Source organism: Plecotus auritus (genome assembly GCF_963455305.1).
Source record: "Plecotus auritus genome assembly, chromosome: 3".
Classification (NCBI taxonomy): domain Eukaryota; kingdom Metazoa; phylum Chordata; class Mammalia; order Chiroptera; family Vespertilionidae; genus Plecotus; species Plecotus auritus.
The window spans coordinates 167096000-167115968 of record NC_137772.1 but is presented as its reverse complement, the minus strand read 5'-3'; the positions used below and the strand labels follow the sequence as shown (position 1 = coordinate 167115968).

Below are 19969 nucleotides of genomic sequence, written 5' to 3'. Positions count from 1 at the left end.
TAAAATTTGTAAGTTTGACAAGAGGAATATCTTTTAAACATTTTGAGTATATAATATGTGAAGTGCTGTTTGCATTCTAACTTCGAAAAACATTTTCATGTGATTTACTTGCAAAATCGAACTAATTGTCCCACTTTTATTGGAATATATTTTATTTATTTTTTATTGAATTATTGGGGTGACATTGGTTTGCAAAATCATGCAGGTTTCACCGAAACCGGTTTGGCTCAGTGGATAGAGCGTCGGCCTGCGGACTGAAGGGTCCTGGGTTCGATTCCGGTCAAGGGCATGTACCTTGGTTGCGGGCACATCCCCAGTGGGAGGTGTGCAGGAGGCAGCTAATCGATGTTTCTCTCTCATCGATGTTTCTAACTCTCTATCCGTCTCCCTTCCTCTCTGTGAAATATCAATATAATATATTAAAAAAAAAAATCATGCAGGTTTCAAGTGTATCACTCAACACAACATCATCTGCACACTGCATCATGCACCCATTACCCTAAGCAAAGTCTCTTTCTGTTCCCATTTACCTCCCTTTGTCCACCTCCACATACCCTCTATCAGCACACTGTTGTCTGTGTCTATGTGTCATCCTATATAATAAAGAGGTAATATGCAAATTGACCATCACTCCAACACAAGATGGCCACCCCCATGTGGTCAAAGATGGCCACCACAAGATGGCTGGCAGGGGACGACTATTGTGGGTGATCAGGCAGTTGGGAGGGACCATGGCTGAAAGGGAGGGCAATTGGGGGTGATCAGGCCTGCAGGGAAGGGCAGTTGGGGGGGACCAGCCCTGCAGGGGAGGGCAGTTAGGGGGAACCAGGCCTGCAGGGGAGGGCAGTTGGGAGCAATCAGGCCTGCAGGGGAGGGCAGTTGGGGGCAATCAGGCCTGTAGGGGAGCAGTTAGGCATCTATCAGGCTGGCAGGGGAGTGGTTAGGTGGTGATCAGGCTGGTGGGCCGAAGCGGTTAGGGGCAATCAGGCAGTCAGGCAGGCAGGTGAGCAGTTGGGAATCAGGTCCCAGATTGGAGAGGGTGCAGGCTGGGCTGAGGGACACCCTCCCATGCATGAATTTCATGCACCGGGCCTCTAGTGTACATATATATATATATATATATATATATATATATATATATATATATATTTCAGTTAATCCTTTCACCTTCTTTTACCTAGTCCCCAACACCCCTTTCCTCTGACAGCTGTCAGTCTATTCTATGTATCCATGCCTCTATTTCTAACTTGTTCTTCAGTTTATTTTGCTCATTAGATTCCACATATAAGTGAAATTATATGGTATTTGTCTTTGACTGATTTATTTCACTTAACATAATAATCTCCAGGTCCATCCATGCTGTCTCAAAAGGTCAAAATTCCTCTTCCTTATTCTTTTTCTTTTTTTTTTTTTTAACACCTGAGTAGTATTCCATTGTGTAAATGTACCACAGCATTTTTATCCACTCATCTACTGATAAGCACTTGGGCTGTTTCCAGATCTTGGCTGTTGTAAACACCCTGCAGTGAACATAGGTGTGCATATATTCTTTCAAATTGGTGTTTTGAGATTCTTAGGATATATTCCCACAAGTGGAATCACTGGGTCAAAAGCAGTTTCAGTTTTAATTTTTTGTGGAAACTCCATACTCTTTTCCACAGTGGCTGTACCAGTCAGCATTTCCACCAACAGTGGGTGTAGGATCCTATTTTTCCACATCCTTGCCAGCACTTGTTGTTTGTTGATTTATTGTTGGTAGCTATTATGACAGGTGTGAGGTGCTGTTTCATTGTGGTTTTAATTTGCATCTCTCTGATAATTAATGATGTTGAGCATTTTTTTCATGTCTATTGGCATCTGTAGTACCTCTTCATAGAAGTGCCTAGACAGGTCCTTTGCCCATTTTTAATTGGGTTATTTGTCTTCCTGGTGTTTATTTGTATAAGTTGTTTTTTTTTTTTATATATTTTGGAGATTAACCCCTTATCAGAAGTATCATTGGAAAATCCTTGGAACTTATTCTTTTAAAGCACAAGACAATATACTTCAATATTTTAATCATGAGAAATGAAAAGCTATTCAGATGTATACCATCCTCTGAGGTTGTCATACAAGAGCTTTTGTGGAAACTAAATTGTGATTTGGAAATTGAATACAATTCTAAGTACATTTAAGGAACTAATACTTGACCTTTAGTAGCCTCTAGTATTTAATTAAGCACATGGCCCTGTCTGTTTACATATTAGAATTTCCTCACTTGTTACTTTCAAAAGAACTTTTCCCATAGTTTTTAGAATCTTGGAAAACTTGCTCAGATACTGTCTATCTGTCCATTAGTTATTTTTGAATGGCAGTAGCATTTTCCCAGAGAAAGGGAGAAATATGTTTTTCACATGCTAAGTTTATAAATAGGACTATTTTGGTGTCAGAGTATCAAATATGAGCTGAAAAGGAACCTCAGGGAACACTTAATCCTATTCTATTTTTTATTTTTTTTATTTTTTACAAAAAAGGAAACTAAGAACCAGTGTGAATGTCACTTGCTCAACGGGTTACAACACTTTATTATAATACTGTGACATTTATTGTGATATATGTATTTAAATTATTCAGTGTTATATCTCTGTACATCACATAAAGCAAGTTACAGGACACTGAAGTCATTCTAATCACTTGGCCATTTTACATTTCCAACAGTCACTATTCCTTTATATTCAGGCTGGTAGCATGTTTTATAGTGTGACCCTTTGAACAATATCTTTTAAAGTATTTGGTTCTAGTTAGTGCAAACAGTAACTCAGTTCTGTGTGAGACATGTCTCTCTCAATAGACTTAATTATAGAAAAGTTAAGTGTACTAGATCTTTTGGGACCACGCCATTGATCATTTCTTCACCAATACTCCCACTATTTTGCAAACTGAAAGAATTTACTAGTATCTGACTTAAGCCTATAAAGAGGATACTAAAGCTGAAGCCCATTAAAATGAACCACCCAGCCCTGACCAGTTTGGCTTAGTAGATAGAGCATCAGCCTGTGAATTAAAGGGTCCCAGGATCGATTCTGGTTAAAAGCATGTACCTTGGTTGCAGGCACATCCCCTGTAGGGAGTGTGCAGGAGGCAGCTGATAGATGTTTCTCTCTCATGGATTTTTCTAACTCTCTATCCCTCTCCCTTCCTCTCTGTAAAAAATCAATAAAAATATATTTAAAAAATAAAAATATAAAAATAAAATGAACCACTCAGTGAATTTAGAGAAATGGTATTTGTCAGGATTCTAAAACTTTGAAGGAAAGGACTGTGGAACTCTTAGGAACTTAATCAACTTATTAGTTGTGTCTTCTACTATACACAATAAATGAAATGAAATTGGTGTTTTTATTTTTTGTTCATAATCATTTGTCTCCTACCCATGCTTCTCATGCTTCCATACCCACTGACTTTGAGCTAAGCTATGTATATTATAAAAAGCCAGTGGCCGTAACACCATAAAGTCCAAATGACCAGTCACCAGGAGGAGCATTGATGGGTCCCGCGGCGGTGGCGGCATGACTCAGCCTCTTGCGATTTCGTGAGCTGGGCCTCTAGTATGACAATAAAATACAAGCCAATGATGTACACGCCATGTCCAAGAGTAAGCTTTAAATGCGTTTGAATGTATTGACTCTATACCTGTAGTCCTTATATTCCAACATGAGAACATGTCCCTTTAGTCTAGATCCCTAAAGATAAAAATCTGTGTGAAGATTTGCTAAAACACCAGAGCCAATCAAAGCTATAGCTGATCTATAGCTTCCAAGTAGCATGAAAAGAAATAAGTATCTGTTGTAAATCCTAATTTTTTTGTGGAAACTCCATACTGTTTTCCACAGTAGCTGCACCAGTCAGCATTCCCACTAACAGTTGGATAGAACAACAAAATCTCAGATTGGGCATGTAAAACAATATACTCAAATATATAGCATGGTTTTAGTGGTGGGCAGCTGGTGGTCAGGTCCCTGCTAGAGGAGGTAAGAAGAATGATAACTTGTGTTAGGCAGCACAAAATAATTCATAATACTTTTTGCTATGATATCTTCTTGAAAGCCAGAGAATGCACACAGTGCAATTGGGGTTCTGGGACAAGAGATTTGGAGAAAAAAATATGGGTAGCATGAGTTGTCTGTTATTAGTTACTAGAGGTCCGGTGCACAAATTCGTGCACCAATGGATCCCCTTGGCCTGGCCTGTGGGATCAGGCCGAAACCGGCTCTCCGGCATTCCCTGAGGGATCCCAGATTATGAGAGGGTTCAGGCCAGGCTGAGGGACCCCACCAGTGCACAATTGGGGCCTGGAGGGACTGCAGGAGGGCTCCAGGGTGTGTCCAGTCCATCTTGCTCAGTCTTGATTGGCCAGACCCCAGCAGTAAGCTAACCTACTGGTCGAAGCGTCTGCCCCCGGTGGTCAGTGCACATCATAGCGAGCAGTTGAGCAGCCTTAGCATATCATTAGCATGTTTCACTTTGATTGGTTGAACAAATGACTGGATGACCGGACACTTAGCATATTAGGCTTTTATTATATAGGGTGTTTAATAGCTACTAGGAAAGGGAATGAAACTTTTCATCTTTGCACACAGGGATGAAAAGAGAAAAGGGACAAGCCACATATTATAGAGCTTGCAAGGTTGAAGAATACATTTCCCCCCAGTCTTTAGTCTGGTAAAAGATCTTCAAGTGTGGCCTTCTCTAAATTCACTGGGTGGTTCATTTTAATAGGCTTCAGTTGTAGTATCCTCTTTCTTTTAAAAAAAATATTTTTTATTAATTTAAGAGAGGAAGGGAGAGGGAGAGAGAGAAAGATAGAAACATCAATGATGAGAGAATTGTTGATTGGTTGCCTCCTGCACAATCCTTCCTGGGGATTGACCCTGCAACTCGGCCTTGTGCCCTGACTGGAAATCAAACAGTTTCCTCCTGGTTCATAGGCCTACGCTCAACCACTGAGCCACATCTGCCTCTTTCTTGTAAAAATACATGTGATTGCTTTTAGAGACCACCTGGATAATCCAGGATAAGCTCTGCTCTTCAATTTTTTAACCTAATCAGACCATTTTGTCATTAGTCTTAGTCTGTTGGAGTTGCTATAACAAAATACTGTTGACTGGGTGGCTTTCTGGAGGCTGGAAAGTCCGAGGTTAAATAGGTGCTAGCAGATTCGGTGCCTGGTGAGAACCAGCTTTGTGGTTCATACATGGCCATCTTCTTGTGTCTTCTCACAAGGCAGAAGGGGTAAGGGAGCTCTCCTGATGGCCTTCTTTTATAAGGGCACTAGTCCTATCTAAGCCTATTCATGAGGGATCCACCCTCATCACCTAGCCACCTTCCAAATTCCTCCTCACAGTGAAGATTAGATTCAACATATGAATTGGGGGTGGGGCTATGCACAAACATTTAGTCTATAGCATTCCAACCTGGTCTTCTACAGTTCAAGTTCTCTCTCATGCAAAATACATTTATTTCATCCTAATAGCCCCAACAGTCTTGTTCTAGCATCAGCTTAAAATTCCAAAGTCCAAAATCTCATCTAAATATCATGGAAATCCAATATGGGTAAGACTTTAGGTATGATTCATCCTGAGGCAAATTCCTCTCCAGCTGTGAACTTGTAAATATTTCAAAGTATAATGGTCAGGCAGGCAGAGGATATCTACTCTCATTCCAAAGGGAGAAATAGGAAAGAAGAAGGGGGTAACAGGTCCTAAGTAAGCCCCAAACCCAACATTAAACTTTAAGAGCAAACAACATTGTCGTAAGGTCAAGTATAATCTTCTTTGACAGGATGTCCTGTCTTCTGGACTCACGGGTTGGAGTCCACTGGTTCTCCAGGGCTCCCCTGGGCATAGCCTAATTGGAGCAGTCTGCAGAGCCCCACCCCTGCAGCAGTCCTCTGCCTGGGCTCTGCCCCTGGTATCTATGGCTCTTCCGGGATGGGTTCCCAAGCCTGCAGCTCTGCCAGGCATCTTTTGAAATCTAGGTGGAGACAGCCATGCCCCCATGGCTCTTGCATTCTGCACACAGACAGAGATGGTGGAAGAGTTTGTAAATCATGGAAGTTTATCCTCCAGCGGGGTGACCACAATGACCCTATACTCGGGACCACTGGAACTGCACCTGGGGCAGCCAGGGGGCTCAGTGCTGGAGTGCAGAGATCAGAGCCAATGAGTGAGGCAGCACATGCCAAAGTCCCACATGCTCAGACAGACCCTCCTTTGAAACCACTCTGCCCTTAGGGCCCTGGTACTCTGGGCCTGTGAGGGATGAGCAGCTTTAAGAATTTCTGAATTGTCTTGGGGGTTATTTTTCTACTGTCTTATAATAGCGCTGGCTTCTGTAGAGATGTATGACTAATCTTGTGAATGGTGTTTTGTCCATTCTTTTAGTGTTTTTCTTTTTACCACACTTCCTCATTCTTTTCAGTATGGATGGTCTGAGAACTTTCCAAATATTTAAGTGCTGCTTCCTTTTTGATTAAACAGTTCTGCCTTCATTTATTTCTCTCTTCTGAACATTTTAAATAATGCACATTAAAAAATGTATTCTTACAAATTGTTCTGCAATCCAAATATACAATAGCTTGGAAAACAACATTTAAAAAACAAAAGCCTTGGGCTGGGGGGTAGGAGTGAGCTGGAAGGGGGTAAATTTGGCGGGGGGGCATATGTAATACTTTCAACAATAAAGATTAAAAAAGAAAAGCCAATGTAAAAAGACAGTTCAAAACCACTAGAACAGTACAGGTTTTATATGACTCTGATTTTACAGTTTTCCTAGCACATCATCAATGTCAGAAATCTGTTCCTTCGGCTGGCTCCATTGCTTGGGATTTAAAGAATACCTTTTCTTCTGGTTTCATGTCACTTTCTGGATCCATCCAACATTCTCTAATATCAATTAGGACTTTTCCTTTCAAATCCAAAATGCTGACAGACCTCATTTTCCCCATCTGAAACATTATCTCTACTGCTTAGAAGATGACGGGCTCTTGAAGCTTCAGTAGTCACTATTTTGCTTCTTATTTTATTTTAATTTTTTATTAAATTAATTGGGCTGACATTGGTCAACACGAACATATAGGTTTCAGATGTGGGTTCCAATGTTACAAGATCTGTATATTGCACCATGTGCCCACCACCCAAAGTCAGATATTCTCCTGTCACCTTATATTAGGACCACCTTCTCCCCCACCCCCTTCCTTCTGGCAACCACCACAATGCTGTTTGTGTTCATGAGTTTTAGTTTTTTATCCCACATATGAATGAAATCATAGCTTTTTAATTTTAGCTTTTTCTGACTGACTTATTTCACTTAGCATTATGTTCTCAAGGTCCATCCATGTTGTTGCAAATGGCACTATTTCATCCTTTCTTATGGCTGAGTCGTATTCTGTTGTGTATATGTGCCACATCTTCTTTATCCAGTCCTCTATTGCGGGACACTTTGGTTGTTTCCATGTCTTGGCCACCGTGTGTAATGCTGAAACATAGGGATGTTCGCTCTCTCACTGCTCCATGCTCACCCTGCTGGGCTCCCCGCTCCCTCTGGCCCCACAGCTCTCTGCTCCTCCATCCTGTCCAGGGAAGTGCCTGCTACTGCCGGCTTTCTTCCTTCTCCCTGCAGGCCAAGCCCTGAGCTTTTCTGTCTTCTCATTTTCCCATTTAATTCCGGATGCCCACCTTTACATGTTTCAGTGTGCGGGTCTCTCAGGTATGCATCTGTATTGAGCAGGGATTTCTTTGTTGAATTATAGATGGTTAACTTGTTGAAATGTCCAGGAGAAAAGAAAAGTTGAGCCCTTATGCTGTCATTCCTCTGACATCACCAGTCTTTTGCCTCTTTATAGGTTTTTCTGAAGAAACTTGCTTTTTCCTCTTTAACTTTTTGTCAACTTCAATGTCAGAATCGCTGCCAGAAGAGCTTGAAGAAACAAGTTCCTTTGATTTGGGCAGTGCTCCGCTTCTGCAACCAACCATCCCTGTGCTCACTCTCTTCTGACTTCTTCCTCTAAAGAGCAAGGAGGAATCAAGGCCACTCCTTCCACATTTTGCTTAGAAATATCTTCAGCTAAATGCCCAATTTCATCACAACTTCTACATTAGAAGATGATCATAATTCAGCCAAGTTCTTTTCCACTTTATAACAAGGACTGTCTATCCCCCATTGTCCAATAACATTTTCCTCATTTCCATCTGAGACTTCAGCCATAGAATGGCCTTTATGTTCTGTATTTCTACCATTTTCTATTTAAGATGACAGGTATTCTTTTAAGAAGATCTAGACTCTCTCTATAGCTCTCTGCTTTTCTTTCTGGGCTCTCACCAGAATTGCTCTCAATAGTCCATTTACAGGCAATAACCTTTTTCTAGTATGTACCTCGAAACTCCCTGTTACCCAGTTCCAAAGCCACTTTCACATTTGTAGGTATTTCAGGGAGCTTTCGGGGACCTCATTTATAAGGGTACTAATTCCATTCATGAAGTTTGCACTCCAATGACCTAATTGCCTTCCAAATATTCCATCTCCTAATACCATCATATTGGAGATTCGATATTAACATGAGAATTTTTGGGGAACACAAATATTCAGTGTATAGGACCATGTAAAGCATATTACAGATCTGGGGATTAGGACAGGGCATTAACATCTTTTTGGCAGTCACTATTCAGCCCACTATAATTGTCTTTTCAAAATTCTGAAAGCATAGTATTAGGGGACCTGTTTAGTATGGGATATCAATGTCTAATTTTTCATAAATCTGAGCTGGTTCATATTATTTTCCCTAATTTGCCCATTATAAAAACAACTTTAGTTAGTTTTACCCTTAATATAATTAACATTTTCAGAGTCCTTTAACTACAGCTATAATTTACATCTAAAAATAGGTTTTGTATTACTGACATTCTGTGGGCCAGGCACTCTTGATACCTCTCTTGTCTAGTTGTCAAAGTGAATCAGTCAGTAGGATTTAAAAGATGGTCCACTTAAAAACAAACAAACAACCTTCCAGGACTAGATTCCAATTTTAATTCAGTTATGTGTTGGAAAAGAAAATATTTGGTTCAGCTTAATTCCTGTTATGAAATTGGGTAAGTTGTCACCTAAACTTAAACATTGTACATTAATTTGGCATTCCTATATCCTTTTATGTAATAAAGAGGAAACAGAGAGCAAAGGAGCATATTAATTCCTTTAGGTGAAAACAGGCCATTTTAGAGGTAAGATGTAAAGAATAACTTGTTCTTTATCTCTAAACTATCTAAAAAATTTATTGTGAAGCCAATAGTCTCCTAACTACTATTGATTTAATTTGGTACTAGTTTGCTAAGTACATTACTTCTGGACTGTATTTTGAAACATAAACTTCTGGATGCCACAGACCAGGGGTGGGGAACGTCTGGCACGTGTGCATGCTCTATAAGGCCTGCAAAATCATTTGGTCTGGCCCTGCCAAGTCATTAGGGGTGAGTTAATTAAATGTTTGACCAAGAACAGCAGGCTAATTTTTAAGTTGATAATTTTGTATGGCCCACAACTGATGTTATAAATATCCAAATGGCCCTTGGCAGAAAAAAGGTTCCACACCCCTGGCATAGACTATTAAATTGATGTATCCTGATTTAGATTTGGTAAGTTGAAGAAATAATTATTCATAAAACATGTAAAGAAACATTCTGATATTCTGTACAACTGAATGAGAAAGACCCTTGAATATAATACCAGAGTATAACTATTGACCATCGCTGATATTTTCATTACTTTTTTTTTCTTAATTTTAACCCAAGGATGTGTTTTTATTAATTTTAGAGAGAAAGGAAGGGCAAGGGAGAGAGAGAAACATTAATGTGATAGAGAAGCATCGACCGGTTGCCTTCAAAATGCACCCTGACGAGGGATCAAACCCACAACCTGGGTATGTGCCCTGAGCAGGAATCAACCTGCAACCTTTCAATGTATGGGATGATACTCCAACCAACATAGCCACACCAGCCAGGGCTAGTTTCATTACTTCTTTATCCTAGATCTTCTTCTTCATAAAGTAATCACCCCAGATTGATTTCTAGAAGATAAGGCAAAGTTCTTGGGGGTTAGCATATCCTCCCACATAAGTTTTTGAAAAACACTTTGTGGGAGTTCAGAATGAGCCACCCCAATATGTGCCTCTGTGGTGTGCAGATTACTTTGAGCTAAAGGCAAACCTAGTCACAGCTCAGAAGAAACTTCTGCCCCTCCCTTAACTACCTAGAAGGACTTGAATTAGGGGAGGCCGGGGGGAGGTCAATGGGGGAAAAAAAAAAAAAAAGAGAGAAAGAGAGACATATGTTGGTCTTCTATTATTTTTTTTGTGATTTTTTTTTTTTTAGTCAAACACACAAATTCTAAAATACTATCTTTTATTTTTAAAACTAAAGGCCAAGATATGCATTGTATAACAATATCTGCATAAATGTGTATAAAATATATTATATTAATCGATGTACAGAAAGGAATGTAAAATCTTTCATTATTTCCATTTCTACCAGGGGAAAAAGCTCTAGATATGCATTAGTCTACACTAGTTAGGTTAAGGTACTGTGAAAATTTTATAGAATTTCGAATGTGGACTTGTCAAGATTTCTGATGGAGCTGCTGTGCTTGAGTTACCTGGCTTAAAAAAGTCACCAAGGCTCCCAAGGATGTGAGCCTGTCCCCACTGCTATGACCCAGACTTAGGAGACCCGTTTAGGTGAGCTCATCATTCTCAGCACAAGTTAAAACTTTAATTTTGGCTTTATCTCTCAGATTTTATCCATGATTTTCTAATTTCCAGTCTTCACCCTCCCCTCAGTCTTCCATTGGCTTGGCTACTAGAACACAGACCAACCTCATCTGACCTGGCGGCTGGGCGGCTTTCACTCACCGCCTCAGGTCAGGTGACCCTGGATGCAAGGCAGGCGACTGGTTATGTAATAGGAAGAGTTGACTTTTTCTTAGTGTTAACCTAAGCAAGGGAATGTTTGGGCCAAACCAAATAAACTCTTAAGTACTCGCTGCTATACAGTCATCACCGGATTTAAGATGAAATAAAGATATTTGATGTATTAGGGAGGATTAGCAGGTTCATCTTTGCCCAGGCTTGATTAGGAGGTATGAATTCTAAATCAGAGGATTCCTAAAATACTTTTCTTTCTCATGACCCTGTCTGTCTCATTGTAAGTCATGTGTATTATTGATAGTATTTCTAATAATTTTCTTTTAAATTTTCTACTTACTTTCATTGTCTTTGGGTATTTTCTTTAACTGAATTATACTAAATGAATGCCAATAAATTCCCTTCTCATATTGGTGGCTATGTAATCTATTGTTGCTTATTGTTTTAAAAACTAATTCTTCATTTTCTATTTTTGCTCATGCACCTATTTAATCATTTTGTTCATACTTTAGTTGTCCTTTTAATGGATTGGCAAAGAAATATAAACCTAGATATATGCATGTGTGTATATACTATCTAATAAAAGAGTAATATGCAAATTAACCATCACTCCGCTACACCCACAAGCCACGCCCACCAGCCAATCAGGAGCAAATATGCAAATAAACCCAACCAAGATGTCTACCGCCGCAGAGAGCAGTAGGGAGGCTTGGGTTTCCCTGGCAATGGAGGAAGCCAAGCTTTCTGCACACCCTGGCCGGCCCAGGCCTCTGCTTAAGGCTACAAAGTTTCAATTATAGAAGATACATAAACCCAAACAGAAATGGCTGCTGCCATGGAGCAAGCAGAAGGTTTGGCTCCACTCCAGGCTACAAAGTTTCAATTGTAGAAGATAAATAAACCCCAGATACGAGAGCCTCCGTTTGGGTCTCCAGGGGGCATGGCCGGCCTGCAAACCACCACAGGCCCCTCGCCCAGGCCACCCCATGCCCCAAGGGAACCCCCACCCTGATCCGGGACACCCTTCAGGGCAAACCAGCCGGCCCTCACCCATGCACCAGGCCTCTATCCTATCTAATAAAAGAGTAATATGCAGATTGACCATCACTCCAACACACAAGATGGCTGCCCCCATGTGGTCAAAGATCCTGCCCCCATGTGGACACAAGATGGCTACCACAAGATGGCCAGCAAGGGAGGGCAGTTGGGAGGGACCAGGCTTGCAGGGGAGGGAAGTTGGGGGCAACCAGGCCTGCAGGGGAGGTCAGTTACAGGTGACTAGGCCTGCAGGAGAGAGCAGTTAGGGGAAAACAGGCTGGCAGGGGAGCAGTTTGACATCAATCAGGCTGGCAGGGGAGTGGTTAGGGGGTGATCAGGCTGGCAGGCAGAAGCGGTTAAGGGCAATCAGGAAGGCAGGTAGGCGAGCAGTTGGGAGCCAGCAGTCCTGGATTGTGAGAGGGATGTTGGATTGCCCTCAAGGAGTCCCAGATTGGAGAGGGTGCAGGCTGGGCTGAGGGACACCCCGCCCCCTGTGCATGAATTTCGTGCACCGGGCCTCTCTCTCTCTCTCTCTCTCTCTCTCTCTCTCTCTATATATATATATATATATATATATATATATATGTGCAAGGTGAGACAAAAATGGTTTACAGTTGTTCATATGGAAAATAATACAAAATTAATAGATAATAATACATGAATAAACTTTGTCTTTTGCATACTCACAACTGTAAATCTACTGTTGCCCAATCCTGTATATTCAATTTTGCTCATTATTAAACCTTGGTCACAATGTACTGGAACGAGTTATAGCTAGTGGCTCCAATGAGGCTTGTAGAACTCAGTTATACATGTAACCCGTGTTTTCTATTTCTTTAGATAATCTGGAGTCTGCTCTACCTCTCTTCCTCTGTATTGCCTTCAAATATCACACTTCGAGGAACAGTGACTGGACTTACCAAGTCCACGTATAAACCAAGGAAGTCTGTTCAAGTGGGAATCTGTCAACAGGTAAAGTTATACTCTGTTTTCTTGATTATGCCCACAAATAAAAGCCATACATTGTATAAAATATTATAGAATTGTGCATGGGAAAATAAATGAGGCCAATGAGTGTGTATGATTTGGACCTTGACTATTACTCATCTCAAGAGTTGTTAATAATGAACAGGTGACAAACTTGAAAGTATGATTTTTCAAGGGTTAATTGGTCTTGGGTTTACTTCACAATGATTTAGTTAAGGTATCATCAGATTTCAATTTATGTGGAAGAAACAAAACAGGTAGAAGATAAGGAAGTGTTAAGAGGTATATAAATAGTGACTTGTAATTTGTAGTATGCGGTTACAATTACAATTAAGGAAATATGCTGGAAATAGAAAATAAAAGATCATATACTAAGATAAACTGCTAAATTGTGCAAAGAGAAAAAAATAGCTCAAGCATAAAATGTTTTCACTTTTTCTTTTTTTAAATATATTTTTATTGATTTCAGAGAGGAAGAGAGAGGGAAAGAGAGTTAGAAGCATCAATGATGAGAGAGAATTATTGATTGGCTGCCTTCTGCCCACCCCTCACTGGAAATCTAGCTGGCAACGCAGGCATGTGCTCTGACCAGGAATCGAACTGTGACCTCTGGGTTCAGGCAATGAATTCGCTTTTTCTGTGAGCATAGATTTCTATCTGTAAAATGGAAATCTCAACATCAACCTAGCTCATTAGTACATTTTAATATTAATAACATAATTGAATATTAGTAAATTTCAGTATTATTCACTTGATATGATTATCTAAAAATATAGAATTAAAATTAGTTAGAAATGTTATTATGACTTTTGAAATGACTGAAAAATAAATCATCCAGTTGTATTTTTAAGTGTTTACTATAGCAGATGTAATAAAAGCTACAAGAGTTTAAAATCATGAATTAATAATGAAAGTTTTTTTCCCCCCTTTATACAAGTAGGATAATTGCAGAATAAGGACTTTAAATTTCATAATTATTTTTACACTCTGGTAATAAAACAAAGTAGATGCCCACATAAATGCCCTTTAGTATTTTCCTTAGTATCCCTCTATGTTTTAAAAAAAGATATTTTCAAGCAATAAGAAATTTAACTACTTTAAAATATACTAACAAACTTCACTAATATGTAAATTCAGATTCTTCAGACAACTTTCAAAGGCTGATTGCTGTTTCCAGCTCATTTAACACACATGTGCAACATCTCTTTTTCTCTTTCATTCTTAAGTATTTATACTTTTTAAAATACATTATTTCCAGTGCTCCTGTGCTGTAAGCCGAAATTCAAATTAAATATATAGATAATTTTGGTTATTGCAAAGAAAGCAAAAATTATTACAAAGGCAGACTGTAAATATACCGAAGACATTCAAATCTTTTCATGTCACCAGCATGTATCAATTAATAGAACAGGGCAAATAAATGGTGATCAAATACTGGAAGTCCTAATCAGACCAATTACACAAGAAAAAAATATCAAAGGCATCCAAATTGGAGTGGAAGAAGTAAAATTGTCTCTGTTTACAGATGACATGACCTTATTGTATAGAAACCTGAAGATTTTGCCAAAAACTATTGGAACTAATCAGTGAATTCAGTATTAAAGTTGCATAATCCAAACGAACATTGGTGTTAGGGAACAAAGTTGTTTGTAATTTAATATCAATTGTATGAAATGATGTGTGATCATTGTTTCCACAGGAGAGTTGGTTGTTCTACACCATAAAGCAAATAGTTATGTTCCTTGGCATATCCAAAAAGACAGTACCTTGCTTTTAAAAATCAACAAAGTACTATCCATTTGACTAAGAGAATATCATTGCTACAAAAAATATGTAAAATCTTTCATTCACAAATTTTTCTAAGCCTATAAGATTAGAAATTATATGGTTGCAATTCCTACATGACCCAAGTTGGAATTGCATTAAAATTAACTTAGGTCATTAGAACCATACAATTTATAATCTTATAGGTTTAGAAAACAGATCTATGCTGAAATATTTTTAAGTGCCCTCAGTTATTTTTTAAATAAATGGTTATATAAAAACTCAAACATTTTGGATTAAAAAATTTTTCAGTTTTAAGTGATGCTAGCTCCATTTTCTTTATACTTAGAAATCAGATTGAGATTGCTTTTATTTTTTTTTGGTTGGTATTTTAGTACAGATCTGAAATGTTAACTTCTCTTCAAGTAATGTTTGCATCCATAAACAAATTAAATGCTTTTAAGTCCTAGCACATAGCAGTCAAAGTTGCATACCTCATTCCATTTTCAAGTACCTTTTCTGAAAACTTTCTGAGTACAAGGGTATTAAAAAATATTCATGAAAAATTATATAGTTGTAGCTGTAACTGGAAAATACTATTTTAATGTGATCAAGAGTGAAATGTAAAAATTAAAATAGGGTTTAAACCTGTATTTCATTATTTGAATATAGGTTACCTGAATTTCAAAGAGAAGAGCAGAAATGCCACCACCTGCAGGTGGGCCACCACTACACCCACCTCCTGATGGAGGATGGGGCTGGGTAGTGGTTGCAGCATCTTTTATCTCCATCGGATTTTCATACGCATTCCCCAAAGCCATCACAGTGTTCTTCAAAGAAATTCAGCAAATATTCAGCACTAGCTACAGTGAAATAGCATGGATATCATCTATTATGCTGGCTGTAATGTATGCAGGAGGTAAGGTTCTTTTGAATAAATATAATTCTGGATTAAGAAAACAATTCGTTCACCCTACAATGTTGTACATGTAGCATCTTGGTATATTAGAGCCCTTTTTTCATATGAGCCACTTAAAATCAACTAAATTGGTAATTGGAAGGGAATTTTTAATAATTTTTGTGATTCAATATCATAAAAACTATTCACATCATTCTGAGTCTTACTAGAATATTTGTTTGAATGAGGATTTCTTTGTACAAACTAAGATTTACTAAATCATGGACCTTCTAAGGGTCCATTTAATTTGGAATAAAGTCTATATACTACAGTGTTCGTATCATCTCTTACGATTGCTACAGTAGTAGAAATGTTTTCTCCTGAATGAGAAAGTTGTTGACAGTTGATAAGTCAAGGAAGTACTTCACCTTAAGCTGTGAAAATGGAGTGTAATTATGTACCTTTTGGATCCATTCAGGTTTGCGTGATTGAAATAATTCTTTATCTCTGTAGTACTCATTAAATATGACACTTTAAAATTTAAATGGTTGCCTGACAATTATCTTGTTACATTTCATATTCAAAAGAGGGTATTCATGAGGGATAATGAATAAATCAAAGTACCATGTCACTTCTGAATGTTAAAAATTATGTATGTATATATAGAAATGAATTAGTGCATTTGTATGCCACCTATCTTCTTTAAATCAATTTCAACAGCAGACCAGACTGTCTTATAGATTTTTTTAAAGTCATTTCTTGAAATATTTAGATTTGAGTTTTCATTTTTCAATGGCATATGTGACTTTAAGAGACAGGTATAAACTCAGAATACACTGCTTAAAGTACTCATACAAATCATCTAGTGCAATTTGTTACTTTCGAAGTGAGGATAATGTGGCTCATAGTGATTGAACTATATCATTAGTAAAAATATCCAATATTTATTAGTATTAAATTTTAGCTAAGAGCTCTCTAAATGTTTGCTGTGTGTCATACCTAATCTTCTTAATAATCTATAAAATAAGTATGAACTTCTCTCCATTCTGTAGCTAAGGATATAGAGAGAAAACAAAGTCTTTCCAACTCAAACAGCTCATTAGTGGCAGATAGAAACTGAGACCCCAAACATTTCACCACTGTGCTGTTCTGCCTTCTCATGTCTCCCTCTTTACCTGAAGAAAATGACAGACCTAATTCAGGCTTTTGCCCACCAAAGTCATTTGTTTAGTGATATAATAATTATTATTTAGTATATTGTCTATTGTACACCAAGGTAAAAATTTGATCCCCCAGTAATCCTCTGTGTGTGTGTGTGTGTGTGTGTGTGTGTGTGTGTGTGTTTTCCACTTTTCTGTATGTTAGCAATTTTACATTAATTCAGTATATGTCTCCCTTACCCTTTGGTTATGTTAAATTGTTGCATTTTTTCCCCAGTAGCAATAGGTATCTTTAAAATGGCTATGTCATTGAAAAATTCTAGCTTCTAAAACACTTTCTGAGATTCTCCTTTGGAAGTTGCTTTAAGGCTTATGACTGCTATTTCTGATGACTGTAGAAGTAGTAGATATTGTGCTTCAGGTTTTCTTTCTCTACCCCAGGGGTTAGGGTTCTTTAATAATGATTTGCTAGAGCAACACACAAAGTCATCTTGTCCTGAGCTCCACAATGTGCTCATGTTAAATACATTAAATACAACTGAAACAGATTCCTTTAGTGAATTAACATTTCTATTGAATTTAGAATTCAGGTCCTTTATATTCATAATTTCATGTTGAGTAGATAGTTGATGAACTCATAAGCAAGAAAAAATTTTGTATAACTTTTTAATTAAGTCAAGTCTTAATTGACTTTATTAGTTTTAAGCAAACAATCTCAAAGTCCCAGTGCCTTGCGGCAATACTAATTTATTTTGCTCAAGCAATGCATTCTTAAGCAGTGTTTCATCCAATGGCTATGCCATCACGTAAGGCTTTGTAGTGTTCCTAAATCTGCTCCATCCATCTGGACAGAGAATGAATTCAGACAGCATGGAAGATCAATGGGATATTTTAGGGGCCGGATCTGGAAGGAAAAAAATGTCATTTATGCGCACATTCCACTGGTTAGAACTCTTATACTTCCTTACCTAGAGGCAGGGCCTGGGGTTGCTGGGAAATGCAGGCTTCCTGTAGCATCCAGTGAGACTCAGACAGAGCTTGATATCCCAACAATCATTCTCCATTCAGTGGAAGCAGGATGTGTTTTTTTTTTCTTTAATATTTGAAAGGTCTCTATAGAGAGGCCTTTAAGAATGATGATTATAAAATAAATTCAAAGACCCTAAGGTGAAAAGGCATAAAATTTACTATAAAGTATAAATCTCTCTACCAAGTGACTAAAGTATCCTATTCAACATAATGCTAATTGCATTAGCTTATCGACCATCTAAGATCTGACACACTCATTAGAGCTTAGCACTCAAGCTATTAATCACCACAGTGGGGTCACTGGTTAAGATGGAGTGTGGTCAGAGGCCTGGCCTATGATGTCAGGGCTAGAGTCTCTTGTAGTAATTAGTTGGCATCTGGGCTTTGGTATCAAGGTATTATCTTCCCTTTTGACATCCGTATTAAAAATGAAGCTAATAATATGTATGCGGGAAGGATGGGCAGGAATGCAAATTATGTTTATCCCTTACTTCATTCTTAGAGTAATGGCATTAAGTTACACAACCCATCTGCTTGTCCATATGGTCTCCTGGACTTCTAACGGATTTCAGCAATAGGTCAAGCAGAGTGGTCACCCCATTAATAAAGCACTAAGTAGAGGTAGAAAACATATCAAAATTCAAACTTTCCACATAGTTTTAAACGGAAATGAGGATTTATTTTGTAAACAGTGATTACACAGGATTACCTTTTAGTGAAATCTTTAGCTTTGTTACTCTATCAAAAGATAATGTGAACATGGTTTACAGATTTGGGGCTGCCAGTATCTGTGAGGACTGCATGTTGTTTTTCTGAGGATGTATTTGTTATGACTTGGAAGACTCAGCCGTTTTGAAGAGGGGCATTGGCCCTGTTTTCTTGGTAACTTACTCTTCTGTTTTATGTGAGTGGTGAGCACCAGTTGTGCTAAAGCAAGGGTGATGGTTTCATGATGCACTGCTCTACACAGGAGACATCGCATTAGACCAGTGGGCTTATTTTACTGGAGGCCAAAAAGCAAAAAGTTTTAGGCATAGGAGGTTGGTGACCATAATATGCAATGTGTATTTTTCTATTCTTTTTAAAGTCTAAATAAATGTATTATATTATTTTGCTGTATGCTTTAAATATTTTGCAGAATAAAGGAGACAAAATAAGTCATATAGGGCTGGATCTTAGCTTTGATGATATGATAAAAAATTTAATTCCATTCCTGTGTTGGAGATACCAAAGGCTTTCATCTTAGCTTCACAAAAACTAGAGAAAACCAGGTACACCTGGACAGTCCTGGGCAAAGCAGGCTGGGTACTTTTTATGCCTAAGCCACAGTAGATTTATTTTCATCCAGGAACATAGATATTGCTCAAGTTTTCCTAGGAAATACAGTACAGTGTGGCAGGAACTGTTATGCTCAACACTCATCCAGGGCACCTGTGTATTTCGCAGTTTCTTTACATGTAGGTTGAGGCCAAGTGACCGGTTCTGACCAATGAATTATGAGTGGAGGGATATAGGCCCCCCCCCCCCCATGGACACTTGGACAAGGCAGTTCCAGCTAGTGTACATCTTCCTTTTCCCTCTTCCCTACTGCAGCAGCCTAATTTCATATGACATGGCTACAAGGGGAAGGTCCTTGGTCCACTTATACTTTGAATGAGTAAGAAACATTTTGTATTATGCTTCTGCGGTATACTACGCAAAACAACCTAGGTTATACTGATCAATACAAACACGAAGGGTTAGATTGTTGTGTAGCTACAATATACTAGCAAATTATGAGGGGGGACTAGTACAGACTACAGGATGACCTTACTCATTTATATCATGAGAAGGTTTGTAGGTATGCTACTTCTTCAAATCTCTGTTAAAGAAGAGGAAGCCTTCAGTATCTCAAGAAGTGAAAAAGGAATTATAAGTGGAAATCATCATTGCCAGTTTTCTTGGGAATAAAAGTGAGAGGCAGGTAAGGCTCAGAATAGGGACCAAATCATGCCCATGCAGCTTTCTACCATTAAAAGTCTCTTTGTCTCTCTCTCTTAAGACAGGGATGGAAGGAGGTAGGGATCAAGGGCAAATTGCAAGAATGCTCAGCCCTGTGAAACTTTTCCAGGAGATACTTTCCCTACAGAGGCCTGACGATGAAGT

At 38.6% G+C, this 19969-nt stretch overlaps 1 protein-coding gene across 3 annotated transcripts in view; it reads left to right on the top strand.

Annotated features, from left to right (window-relative positions):
• The window catches only part of SLC16A7 (solute carrier family 16 member 7), a 164326-nt gene that overhangs the window by 91021 nt on the left and 53336 nt on the right, over nt 1–19969 (top strand). For all 3 annotated transcript variants that reach the window (XM_080662010.1, XM_080662012.1, XM_080662011.1), the window contains 2 exons: nt 12827–12958; nt 15410–15656. In XM_080662010.1, the coding sequence (XP_080518136.1) occupies nt 15440–15656 (217 nt within the window). In that variant the 5' untranslated portion in view covers nt 12827–12958; nt 15410–15439. The remainder of the gene's footprint in view (nt 1–12826; nt 12959–15409; nt 15657–19969) is intronic.